At 39.7% G+C, this 13,285-nt stretch overlaps 1 protein-coding gene across 11 annotated transcripts in view; it reads right to left on the bottom strand.

Moving 5' to 3' along the window:
- PHTF1 (putative homeodomain transcription factor 1) overlaps nt 1-13,285 on the bottom strand; it is a 62,931-nt gene that overhangs the window by 18,385 nt on the left and 31,261 nt on the right. For 10 of the 11 annotated variants that reach the window (XR_004664616.3, XM_024925987.4, XM_034930320.3 and 7 more), the window contains 2 exons: nt 11,310-11,466; nt 9,645-9,779 (listed from right to left, as the gene is read on the bottom strand). Coding sequence is in view for 10 of the 11 variants with exons in the window: in XM_024925987.4 (XP_024781755.4) it covers nt 9,645-9,779; nt 11,310-11,466 (292 nt within the window). In the remaining variant the exon portion in view is untranslated. Of the gene's footprint in view, nt 1-2,540; nt 4,797-9,644; nt 9,780-11,309; nt 11,467-13,285 lie in introns of those variants that run through there. The other variant, XM_055114137.2, reaches the window with a different exon arrangement.

The following is a 13,285-nucleotide window of genomic DNA, read 5'->3' on the forward strand; positions in this document are numbered from 1 at the left end:
CCTAATGCAGATACAGCTGCAGTGACCAAAGACTTAGATCACAACGCCCAATTCCCCTCAAATACTTGGAAAGCCTTCCCAAGAAGGACAGGTACAAAGAAGCCCAGACTGTGAAGACTACAATAAACATCTAACCATTCAATGCACAGACACTAATGAACATCCACAAGCATCAAGACCATCGAAGAAAACATGACCTCACCAATATCTAATAAGATAGCAGTGACCAATTCCAGAGAGACAGAAATATACAACCTTAGAGACAGAAAATTCAAAATAGCTATTTTTAGCCAGGCACAGTGGCTTATGCCTGTAATCCCAGCAGTTTGGGAGGCCAAGGGACAGGTGGATCAGTTGAGCTAAGGAGTTCAAAACCAGCCTGGGCAACATGGCAAAACCTCGTCTTTACAAAAATTAGCTGGGTGCAATGGCATGTGCCTGTAGTCCCAGCTACTTGGAAGGCTGAGGCAGGAGGATCACTTGAGCCTAGGAGGTGGAGTTTGCAGTGAGCCGAGATTGTACCATTGCACTTCAACCTGAGCAATGACAGTGAAACCCTGTCTCAAAAAAAAAAAAAAAAAAAAAAGCTATTTTGAGGAAACTCAAATTCAAGAATACACAGAAGGAATTCAGAATCCTATCAGATAAATTTAACAAAGAGAGTGAAATAACTAAAAAAAAAAATCAAACAAATTCTGGAGCTGAAAAATGCAACTGACATACTGAAGAAATGCATCAGAGTCTCTTAACAGCAGAATTGATCAAGCAGAAGAAAGAATTAGTGAGCTTCAAGACAGTCTATTTAAAAAGACACAGAGGAGACAAAAGAAAAAGAATAAAAAAGAATGAAACACACCTAAAAGATCTGGAAAATAGCCTCAAAACAGCAAATCTAACAGTTACTGACCTTAAAGAGGAGGTAGAGAGAGAGACAGGAGTATAAAGTTTATTCAAAGGGATAATAACAGGAAACTTCCCAAATCTAGAGTAAGATACCAATATTCAAGTACAAGAAGGTCATACAATACCAAACAGATTTAACACAAAGAAGATTACCTCAAGGCATTTAACAATCAAACCCTCAAAGATCAAAGATAAAGAAAGGATCCTAAAAGCAGCAAGAGAAAGGAAACAAATAGCATACAAAGATGCTCCAATATGTCTGGCAGCAGACTTCTCAGTGCAAACTTTACAGGCTAGGAGAGAGTGGTATGACATATTTATTTACTTATTTTTCCCTTTTTTTTTTTTTTTTTTTTTTTGAGATGGGGATCTCAGTTGCCCAGGCTGGAGTTCACTGTCACAATTACAGCTCACTACTGCCTCAACGTCCTGGGCTCAGGTGATCTTCTTGTCTCAACCTCCAGCATAGCTGGAACCACAGGCACATGTCACCACATCCAGCTGATTTTTTATTTTTATTTTTGTAGAGACTGGGTCTCCCTAATGTTGCCCAGGTTGGTCTTGAACTTCTGGCCTCAAGCAATCCTCCCATCTTGACGTCCCAAAGTGCTGGGATTATAGGCATGAGCCACTATGTCCAGCCGGTCTGACATATTTAAACTGCTAAATGAAAAACCTTTTTATCCTACAATACTATACCCAGCAAAAATAAACTTCAAACAATAAGTAAAAATAAAGACATCCCCAGAAAAAAACAAAAGCTGAAGGATTTCATCAACAACAGACCTGCCTACAAGAAATGCAAAAGAGAGTTCTTCAAATTGAAAGAAATGACATTAATAAGCAATAAGCAATCATCTGAAGGTACAAAACTCATTAGTAATAGTAAATACACAAAAAAGACAGAATATTATAACCCTGTAATTGTCATGTGTAAACGACTCATATCTTCAATAGGAAGACTAAAAGATGAACCAACTTAAAAGAATACAACATTTCAAGACATAGACAGTACAATAAGATATAAATACAAACAACAAAAAGTTAAAAAGCAAGGGGACAGAGTGAAAGGGTACAGTTTTTATTACTTTTCTCTTTGCTGGTTTATGAGTTTGTTTGCTTGTTTATGCAATCAGTGTTACCAGTTTAAAAAAATAGGTTATAAAATATTATTTGCAAGCCTCAATGTAACCCCCAAATTAAAAAAATAATAAAAGATGCATAAAAATAAAAAGAAATAAATTTTAAAATACCCCTAGAGAAAATCACCTTCACTAAGAGGAAGATAGGAAGGAAAGAAAGAAGAGAAGATCACAAATGAACCAGAAAACAACTAACAAAGTGGCAGGAGTAAGTCCTTACTTATCAATAATGGCATGGAATGTAAATGAACTAAACTTTCTAATCAAAAGACATAGAGTGGCTTAATGCATTAAAAAAACAAAATCCATGATCTGTTACCTACAAGAAACAAACTTTATAAAAGATACACACAGGCTGAAAATAAGGGGATGGAAAAAGATATTCCATCCCAATAGAAACTAAAAATTAGCAGGAGTAGTGTATTAGTTCATTTTCATGCTGCTGATGAAAACATACCCGAGATTGGGAAGATAAAGAGATTTAACTGGACTTACAGTTCCACATGGCTGGGGAGGCCCCTGAGAATCATGGCGGGAGGTGAAAGGCACTTCTTACATGGTGGCGGCAAGAGAAAATGAGGAAGAAGCAAAAGCGGAAACCCCTGATAAACCCATCAGATCTCATGAGACTTATTCACTATCACGAGAATAGCATGGGAAAAACCAGCCCCCATGATTCAATTACCTCCCCCTGGGCCCCTCCCACAACCCGCTGGAATTCTGGGAGATACAATTCAAGTTGAGATTTGGGTGGGGACACAGCCAAACCATATCATTCTGCTCCTTGCCTCTACAAACCTCATGTCCTCACATTTCAAAACCAATCATGCCTTCCCAATACTCCCCCAAAGTCTTATTTCAACATTAACCCAAAAGTCCAGCATCCAAAATCTCATCTGAAACAAGGCAAGTCCCTTCCACCTATGAGCCTGTAAAATCAAAAGCAAGCTAGTTACTTTCTAGATACAATGAGGATACAAGTATTGGGTAAATACAGACATTCAAAATGGGAGAAATTGGCCAAAACAAAGGGGTTACAGGGCCCTTGCAAGTCCGAAATCCAGTGGGGGAGTCAAATTTTAAAGCTCCAAAATGATCTCCTTTGACTCCAGGTCTCACACATCCAGGTCACGCTGATGCAAAAGGTGGGTTCACATGGTCTTGGGCAGCTCTGTCCTTATGGCTTTGCAGGGTAAAGCCTCCCTCCTGGCTGCTTTCACAGGCTGGTGTTGAGTGTCTGAGGCTTTGCCAGGAGCACAGTGCAAGCTGTTGGTGGATCTACCATTCTGGGGTCTGGAGGATGGTGGCCTTCTCAACAGCTCCACTAGGCGGTGCCCCAGTAGGAACGCTGTGTGGGGGCTCCGACCCTACCTTTTCCCTTCCACACTACCCTCACAGAGGTTCTCCATGAGTGCCCTGCCCCTGCAGCAAAACTATTGCCTGGGCATCCATCTTCTGAAATCTAGGCAGAGGTTCCCAAACCTCAATTCTTGACTTCTGTGCACCTGCAGGCTCGATACCACATGGAAGCTGCCAAGGTTTGGAGCGTCCACCCTCTGAAGCCACAGCCTGAGCTGTACATTGGCCCCTTTCAGCCATGGCTGGAGCAACTGGGACATGGGACACCAAGTCCCAAGGCTGCACACAGCATGGGGACCCTGGGTCCGGCCCATGAAACCACTTTATCCTCCTAGGCCTCCAGGCCAGTGATGGGAGGGGCTGCCATGAAAGTGTCTGACATGTCCTGGAAACATTTTCCCCATTGCTTGGTTATTAATGTTAGGCTCCTTGCTACTTATGCAAATTTCTGCAGCCAGTTTGAATTTCTCCCCAGAAAATGGGTTTTTCTTTTCTTCTTTTTCTTTTTTTTTCTTTTGAGACAGAGTCTCGTTCTGTCACCCAGGCTGGAGTGCAGTGGCGTGATCTCAGCTCACTGCAAATGCCGCCTCTTGGGTTCAAGCAATTCCCCTGCCTCAGCCTCCCAGGTAGCTGGGATTACAAGTACCCACCATCATGCCTGGTTAATTTTTGTATTTTTTTAGTAGAGATGGGATTTCACCATGTTGGCCAGATTGGTCTTAAACTACTGACCTCAGGTGATCCACCCACCTCAGCCTCCCAAAGTGCTGGGATTACAGGCGTGAGCCACCACGCCTGGCCTGGGTTTTTCTTTTCTATCGCATAGTCAGGGCACAAATTTTCCAAACTTTTATGCTCTGCTTCCCTTATAAAACTGATTGCCTTTAACCACACCCAAATCACCTCTTTAATGCTTTGCTACTTAGAAATTTTTTCCGCCAGATACCCTAAATCATCTCTCTTAAGTTCAAAGTTCCACAAATCTCTAAGGCAGGGGCAAAATGCCACCAGTCTCTTTGCTAAAACATAACAAGAGTCACCTTTGCTTCAGTTCCCAACAAGTTCCTCATCTCCATCTGTTACCACCTCAGCCTAGACCTTATTGTTCATATCACTATCAGCATTGCTGTCAAAGCCATTCAACAAATCTCTAGGAGGTTCCAAACTTCCCACATTTTCCTGTCTTCTTCTGAGCGCTCCAAACTGTTCCAACCTCTGCCTGTTACCCAGTTCCAAAGTTGTTTCCATATTTTCAGGTATCTTTTCAGCAACACCCCACTCTACTGGTACCAATTTACTGTATTAGTTCATTTTCATGCTGCTGATAAAGACATACCTGAGACTGAGAAGAAGAAGAGGTTTAATTGGACTTACAGTTCCACAAGGCTGGGGAGGCTTCAGAATCACAGCAGGAGGTGAAAGGCACTTCTTACATGGTGGCGGCAAGAGAAAGAAGAAGCAAAAGCGGAAACTCCTGATAAACCCATCAGATCTTGTGAGACTTATTCACTATCACGAGACTAGCACAGGAAAGACCAGCCCCATGATTCAGTTACCTCCCCCTGGCTCCCTCCTGCAATACATGGGAATTCTGGGAGATACAATTCAAGTTGATATTTGGGTGGGGACACAGCCAAACCATATCAAGTAGCTATACTTATATTGGTCAAAATAGACTTTAACTATAAAAAGAGTTAAAGAAGGTCATTATATAATGATAAAGGGGTCAATGCAGCAAGAGGACAAACAATTGTAAATATATATGCACCCAACACTGAAGCACCCAGATACATAAAGCAAATATTATTAGAGTTAAAGAGAGAGACAGACTCCAATACAATAATAGCTGGAGACTTCAACCTCATTTTCAGCATTAGACAGATCATCCAAATAGAAAAATCAACAAAAAAAATTGGACTTAATCTACACTACAGACCAAACAGACCTGACAGACATTTACTAAACATTTTACCTACTGGCTATAGAATACACATTTTTCTCCTCAGTGCATGAATCATTTTCAGGGATATACCATATTATAGCCAAAAAACAAGTCTTAAAACATTCCAGAAAATTAAAATGATATCAAGTATCACCGGGAGGGTACAGCCTCCCTCCTGGCTGCTTTCATGGGCTGGTGTTGAGTGTCTACGGCTTTTCCAGGTGCACAATGCAAGCTATCGGTGGATCTACCATTCTGGGGTCTTGAGGACAGTGGCCCTCTTCTCACAGCTCCACTAGGAAGTGCCCCAGTGAGAACTCTATGTGCGGGTGCCCACCCCACATTTCCCTTCCACACTGCCCTAGCAAAGGTTCACCATGAGTGCCCTGCCCCGGCAGCAAACTTCTGCCTGGACATCCAAGCATTTCCATACAACCTGTGAAATCTAGGTGGAGGTTCTCAAATCTCAATACTTGACTTCTGTGAACCTCTACAAAAAAATACAAAAAATTAGGGAGGGATGTGGTGGCACATGCCTGTGGTCCCAGCTACATGGGGGACTCACACACAAGAATCACTTGAACTGGGAAGCAGAGTTTGCAGTGAGCCAAGATCATGCCACTGCACTCAAGCCTGGGCAACAGACTGAGGCTCTGTCTCAAATATTAATAACAATAAGATAAAATAAATAAATAAAAAGATCATTCATCACGACCAAGTAGGGTTATACCAGGGATGCAAGGATGGTTCAACACACATACAAATCAATTAACGTTGACACATCATACCAAAAGAATGAAGGAAAAAAACCATATAATCATTTCAAATGATGATGAAAAAGCATTTGATAACATTCAATATCCCTGCATGATAAGAATTCTCAAAAATCAGGGTATAGAAGGAACATACCTCAAAACAATAAAAGTCAAGTCACATAACAGACCCACAGCTGGTATCATACTGAATGAGGAAAAACTGAAAGCCTTTCCTCTAAGATCTGGAAAATGACAAAGATGCCCATTTTCATCACTGTTATTCAACATAGTACTAGAAGTCCTAGCTAGAGCAATCAGACAAGAGACAGAAATGAAAGGCCTACAAATTAGAAAAGAAGAATTCAAATTACCTTTGTTTACAGATAATAAGATCTTATATTTGGAAAAACCTACAGATTCCACCAAAAAACTATCAGAACTGATAAACAAATTCATTAAAGTTGCAGGATACAAAATTGACATAAAAATCAATAGCATTTCTTTTTTTTGAGACAGAGTCTTGCTCTGTCGCCCAGGCTGGAGTGCAGTGGTGTGATCTTGGCTCACTGCAAGCTCCACCTCCCGGATTCATGCCATTCTCCTGTCTCAGCCTCCCAAGTAGCTGGGACTACAGGTGCCCGCCACCACGCCCGGCTAATTTTTTTTTTTTGTATTTTTAGTAGAGACAGGGTTTCACCATGTTAACCAGGATGGTCTCAACCTCCTGACCTCGTGATCCGCCCACCTTGGCCTCCCTAAGTGCTGGGATTACAGGCGTGAGCCACTGCGCCCAGCCAAAAATCAATAGCATTTCTATATGCCAACAGCAAACAATCTAAAAAAGAAATCAAGAAAGTTACACGATTTCTAATAGTTACAAATAAAATTAAACACCTAGCAATTAACCAAAGAAGTGAAAGATCTCTATAATGAAAACTATAAAACATAGATGTAAGAAATTGAAGAGAACGCAGCCGGGCGCAGTGGGTCACGCCTGTAATCCCACCACTTTGGGAAACCAAGACAGGCGGATCACGAGGTCAGGAGATCGAGACCATGGTGAAACCCCATCTCTACTAAAAATACAAAAAATTAGCCGGGCACGGTGGCGGGTGCCTGTAGTCCCAGCTCCTCTGGAGGCTGAGGCAGGAGAATGGCATGAACCCAGGAGGTGGAGCTTGCAGTGAGCCGAGATCATGCCACTGCACTCTAGCTTTGGCGATAGAGCGAGACTCTGTCTCAAAAAAAAGAAATTGAAGAGAACGCAAAAAATATGGAAAGATATTCCATAGTTTATGAACTGGAAGAATGACTATTGTTAAAAATATCCATATTAACCAAAGCAATCTACAGATTCAATGCAATCCCTATAAAAATAACAATGACATTCTTCACAAAAACAGAAAAAACAATCCTAAAATTTATATGGAATCAGCCAGGCATGGTGGCTCACACCTGTAATCCCAGCACTTTGGAAGGCCAAGGTGGGCAGATCACCTGAGGTCAGGAGTTCAAGACCAGCCTGGCCAACATGGTGAAACCCCATCTCTACTAAAAATACAAAAAAAAAAAAAAATTAGCCAGGCGTGGTGGCAGGCGCCTGTAATCCCAGCTACTCGGGAGGCTGAGGCAGAATTGTTTGAACCTGGGAGGCGGAGGTTGCAGTGAGCCAAGATCGCGCCATTGCACTCCAGCCTGGATGACAGAGGAAGACTCCATCTCAAATAAATAGATAAATAAATAAATAAAAATAAAAATTATATGGAATCACAAAAGACCCAAAATAACCAAAGCTATCCTAAGTAAAAACAACAAAACTGAAGGAATCACATTACCTGACTTCAAATTGTACTACAGCACTATAGTAACCAAAGGAGCATGGTAGTGGCATAAAAACACATCGGCCAATGGAACAGAATTGAGAATCCGGAAATAAATCCATACATCTACAGTGAACTCATTTTTTTTTTTTTTTTTTTGAGACAGGGTCACACTCTGTCACCTAGGCTGGAGTAAAGTGGCGAGATCCTGACTCACTGCAACCTCTGCCTCCCAGGTTCAAGCGATTCTCCTGCTTCCACCTCCCGAGTAGCTGGGATTACAGGTGCCCACCACCACACCCGGATAATTCTTGTATTTTTAGTAGAGACAAGGTTTGGCCATGTTGGCCAGGCTGGTCTTGAACTCCTGACCTCAAATGATCCCCCCGCCTCAGCCTCCCAAAGTGCTGGGATTACAGGCATGAGCCACTGTGCCCGGCCAACAGTGAACTCAGTTTTGACAAAGATGCCAAGAACATACATTAGAGAAAGGACAGTCTCTTCAATAAATGATGCTGGAAAAACTGAATATTCACATGCAGAAGAATGAAACTAGACCCTTATCTCTCACCATATGCAAAAATCAAATAAAAGTTAATTAAAGAACTAAACCTAGGACCCCAAACTATGAAATGACTAAAAGAAAACATTAGGGAAACTCTCCAGATATTGGTCTGGGCAAAGATTTCTTAAGTAATACTCCACAAGCACAGGCAACCAAAGCAAAATGGACAAATGAGATCACATCAAGTTAAAAAGCATCTATATAGCAAAGGAAACAATCAACCAAGTGAAAATACAACTCACAGAATGAGAGAAAGTCTTAAATTATCCATCTGACAAGGGATTAATAACCAGAATATATAAGGAGTTCAAACAACTCTATAGAAAAAATCTAATAATCTGATTTTAAAATGGGCAAAAGATCTGAATAGACATTTCTCAAAAGAAGACATATAAATGGTAAACAGGTATGTGAAAAGGTACTCATATCATTGATCACAGAAATGCAAATCAAAACCACAGTGAGATATCATCTCACTCCAGTTAAAATGGCTTTTATGCAAAAGACAGACGATAACAAATGCTGGAGAGGATATGGAGAAAAGGGAACCCCCATACACTGTTGGTGGAAATGTAAAGTAGTACAACCACTATGAAGAACAGCTTGGAGGTTCTTCAAATAAAGAAAAATAGAACTACCATATGATCCAGCAACCCCACTGCTAGGTATATAACCAAAAGAAAGGAAATCAGGCCAGGTGTGATGGCTCATGCCTGAGGCCTGAGGTCAGGAATTCGATATCAGCCTGGGCAACATGGTTACACCCTGTCTCTAATAAAATACAAAAATTAGCTGGGTGTGGTGGCGGGCACCTGTCATCCCAGCTATTCTCAGAAGGCTGAGGCAGGAGAATCGCTTGAACTCAAGAGGCAGAGGTTGCAGTGAGCCAAGATCGTGCCACTGCACTCCAGCCTGGGTGAGAGAATGAGACTCCATTTCAAAAAAAAAAAAAAAAAAACAGAATACTTCCATGATAGATTACTGCATTCACAGGTAACAAAACAGACAGTGAAGACAACATTTTGAGTAAGGAAGCCCTCTGATAACCCTTAAAAATCACACCAAGATAAGTCTATACTACTTACTCCTATGGCCTGATGATACTACACATTCTGTAAACACTATGTGAATACAAAATCAAGTAAAAAAGACTCCCACCTGTTGCCAAAGATAGTCTCCCAAAAACCACCAATAATGGGTACAGATTCCAAAGTTTCTATTCCTCTGACTTTATCAGAGGAGTTATTTCCATTTTCTCGGCTCCCATCACCATTTACAGTTTTTCGTAATTTTCTACAAGAAAAAATTTCAATAACTTCAGATTATTCAAGACCCTTTCTATTTCTGCCAAAAATATCCCTACAGAAAATTATACTGACAAATTACTACCTTAAATCAAGTATAGTTTAACTTCATATTCTGAGGATAAACTATGCAAGAACTTTCTGATTTGAGGGCAAAACCAGATTCCAAACCAAAGTCCTATGCTACCATTTTGTTCAGTCATTAAAGAAATAGAACCGCTATTCAGAATCTACTAAAAAAAAAATTTCCACTTGTATGACCAAGAGTCTGTTCAGGCACATTCAACACCACTAGCAGAAGGAGCAATTTCTTTAAATATGGATGTTAGGAATCTACCTCTTATGGCACATTTTATAAGGGTAACATAGAATAGTAGCAACTGATCACTTTTTATTGATATCCTAGACAAAAGATATATACTATAGATATCAATAAGACATAGCATAGCATTTTATTTCCTTAGAAAACATTCCATTAATTTAACTGAATTTACAAGAAATCTTTTTTAAAAAGTTTTTAAAATAACATTCAAAAATAAGAATATGTTGAAATTCATTGCACCTAATGGAAAATTTTTATTTAGTAATTGCTTACGCAGGCAAAAATCTACAGATATTCTGAGGGAAGATAACATAACTTTTGGAAAATAACACTGCATATACCTAAGAACATTTCAACAGTTCCAAAACTCACATATACCATATAATCGATTAAAATATAACATGAATTCAATTTGTAAAGAAAAGCCAAATAAATCCTTATTAAAAGTTTAGACGGCTGGGCACAGTGGCTCACGCCTGTAATCCCAGCCCTTTGGGAGACCGAGGCAGGTGGATCACCTGAGGTCAGGAGTTCTAGATCAGCCTGATTAACATGGTGAAATCCCGTCTCTACTAAATTCAAAAAAAAAAATTAGCTGGGTGTGGTGGCATACGCTTGTAATCCCAGCTACTTGGGAGGCTGAGGCAGGAGAATCGCTTGAACTCGGGAGGTATCGGTTGCAGTAAGCCGAGATTGCGGATCGCACCATTGCACTCCAGCCTGGGCAACAAGAGCGAAACTCTGTCTCAAAAAGAAAAAAAAAAAGTTTAGACCACTTAGAAATCAATTCTTATTACACATCTTTGAAAAAAGGTAAAATTTTGGTAGCGCTAACCAAATGTACCAAAATCCTTGTTTACAGTGAATTTTCACCAAATTTTGATTAAGACTGAATTTCAAAGAGATTGTTTTCTTTGAAGCCAATATATGATAAATTTTATAAAGAATAATATAGTATAGAAATTTTCCTTTTAAACAACTGTACTGAATGACAAAAATCCCAAACTGGAACTAAAAGTTTGTAACAAGGTTTTCTCAGCATCAAGGAGAAAAGTGCAAAGTAATGCATTCATTTTCTAAGCCAAAAAATAATGAAAAACACAAAAGAGGGAGATTTTAAATTAATCAAAGGTTTTTTAAATCTCTACAATAACTCTCCAAGAAAATATACAACTACAGTGTAATTTCTCATCTTACCTTCTTCTTCGATTTCCATTGTTTCCTGATGGTCTTGTTATCTGAGTAGACACAATTTGACAGTGGACAGTTCCCATGAGTAGCATAAGGCACAAGGGTCCAAGTACTTCACTTATGTTCACAATAGGCATCATCAAATATAAGACAATTGCTATAACTGAAAAGAAGAGGTTTTAAGATGTAAAACATTAGAGCTCTTCTTTAAAATTAATTCTAAAAACTATACAAACTGTTTCTATAAAAATCCATCATTTAAAAAAGTACACAAATAAATAGTTTCCTACAATACCCATCCAGATGCACATTAGCCGAGTGAAAAACTGAAGCCCTAGATCCCTCGGCAAGTGAAGAATACTGTGTTAAAAGGATTTACCTTTCTAGCAGCATGATAATTTAGATATTTCAAAAGGGTTTCCACCACAAAAACAACTAGATGCTGTATATAAAACACATTTTGAAGTGCTGTGTTGCTCAAAGGAAGAGTATTTTCCAAGGCTACACAGAAAGCAAACAGCAAAGATGGGGATTGAACCCAGGTAGTCAGCCTCCAGAGTCCTCACTCTTAACTACTATGCTATGTTGCCTTTTCATTTCATATATAATGAAGAAGAAATACATATATGTGTATATATATATATATATATGAAATGCAAATCAAAGCATATATATAAAACGTTTAAAGAAGTAAATGAAATGGAAAAATATCAAAAAGTATCTCCATATTTTAACATATTTCAGATTTTCCCATAAATAGTAATTCTTGTGCTATACAAACTACTCCTGTGTGGAGAAAAAGAAAGTTACCTATTCCATGCCCTAATAAAATCCCAATACTCAAACACAATAATGAAAGTACCCAGACAATAAACTATAGATCTTGTTGACTTGAGAATGTAAATATAAATTTGCCACTAAAAAGTAAGCACCATGAAGACAAGGAGTTTTGTCTGATTTGTTCACCGCTATATCTAAAACTAGTACCTGGAGCACAGAATAGACACTCAATATTTGTTGGAAACCAGTACCTGGAGCACAGAATAGACACTCAATATTTGTTGGATGAATGATTGAAATACTACCAAAGTGAATTTGACATTTAAAAGTAGAAAATTTATCTCAGCGTTTAGAAGAATATTTGGCACAGACACAATAGGCTTAAGTATTTGTTGACTCAACTGAATTAATGTAATAATTACATACAATGTAATTTTGATCACATCTATACAAATCATCTCAATTGACAGTTATGTAATAAAGAATTTGGTTGGCGGCTGGGCATGGTGGCTCACACCTGTAATCCCAGCACTTTTTGAGGTCTGGTGGGTAGATCACTTAAGCCCAGAAATTCAAGACCAGCCTGGGCAACACGACAAAACCCCATCTCTACAAAACTCCAAAAAAATTAGCCGAACATGGTGGCACACGCCTGTGGTCCCACTCCCAGCCTACTCAGGAGGCTGAGGTGGGAGGATCACTTGAGCCCAGGAAGTCGAGGCTGTAGTGAGCCAAGATCACACCACTGCACTCCAGACTGGGCAACAGAGTGAGACCTGGTCTCAAAAAAAAAAAAAAAAAAAATTGGTTGGTGAAGCGGAAATGGACAAAAGGGGTCACATCAAGGTAAACCAAGATCACAACACTGCACTCCAGCCTGGGCGACAGAGCAAGACTCCGTCTCAGGGATGGCGGGGCGGAGGGCCGGGCCGAGGGAAGCTTCTACACAGCAAAGGAAACAATCAACCAAGAGAAGAGACAACTCACAGAATGAGAGAAAGTCTTTGCAATTATCCATCTGACAAGGGATTAACAACCAGAATATATAAGGAGTTCAAACAACTCTATAGGAAATAACCTAATAATCTGATTTTAAAACGGGCAAAAGATCTGAATAGACATTTCTTAAAAGAAGACATACAAATGGCAAACAGGCATATGAAAAGGTGCTCATATCATTGATCACAGAAATGCAAATCAAA

The sequence above is a fragment of the Pan paniscus genome, chromosome 1 (assembly GCF_029289425.2).
Source record: "Pan paniscus chromosome 1, NHGRI_mPanPan1-v2.0_pri, whole genome shotgun sequence".
Taxonomy (NCBI): domain Eukaryota; kingdom Metazoa; phylum Chordata; class Mammalia; order Primates; family Hominidae; genus Pan; species Pan paniscus.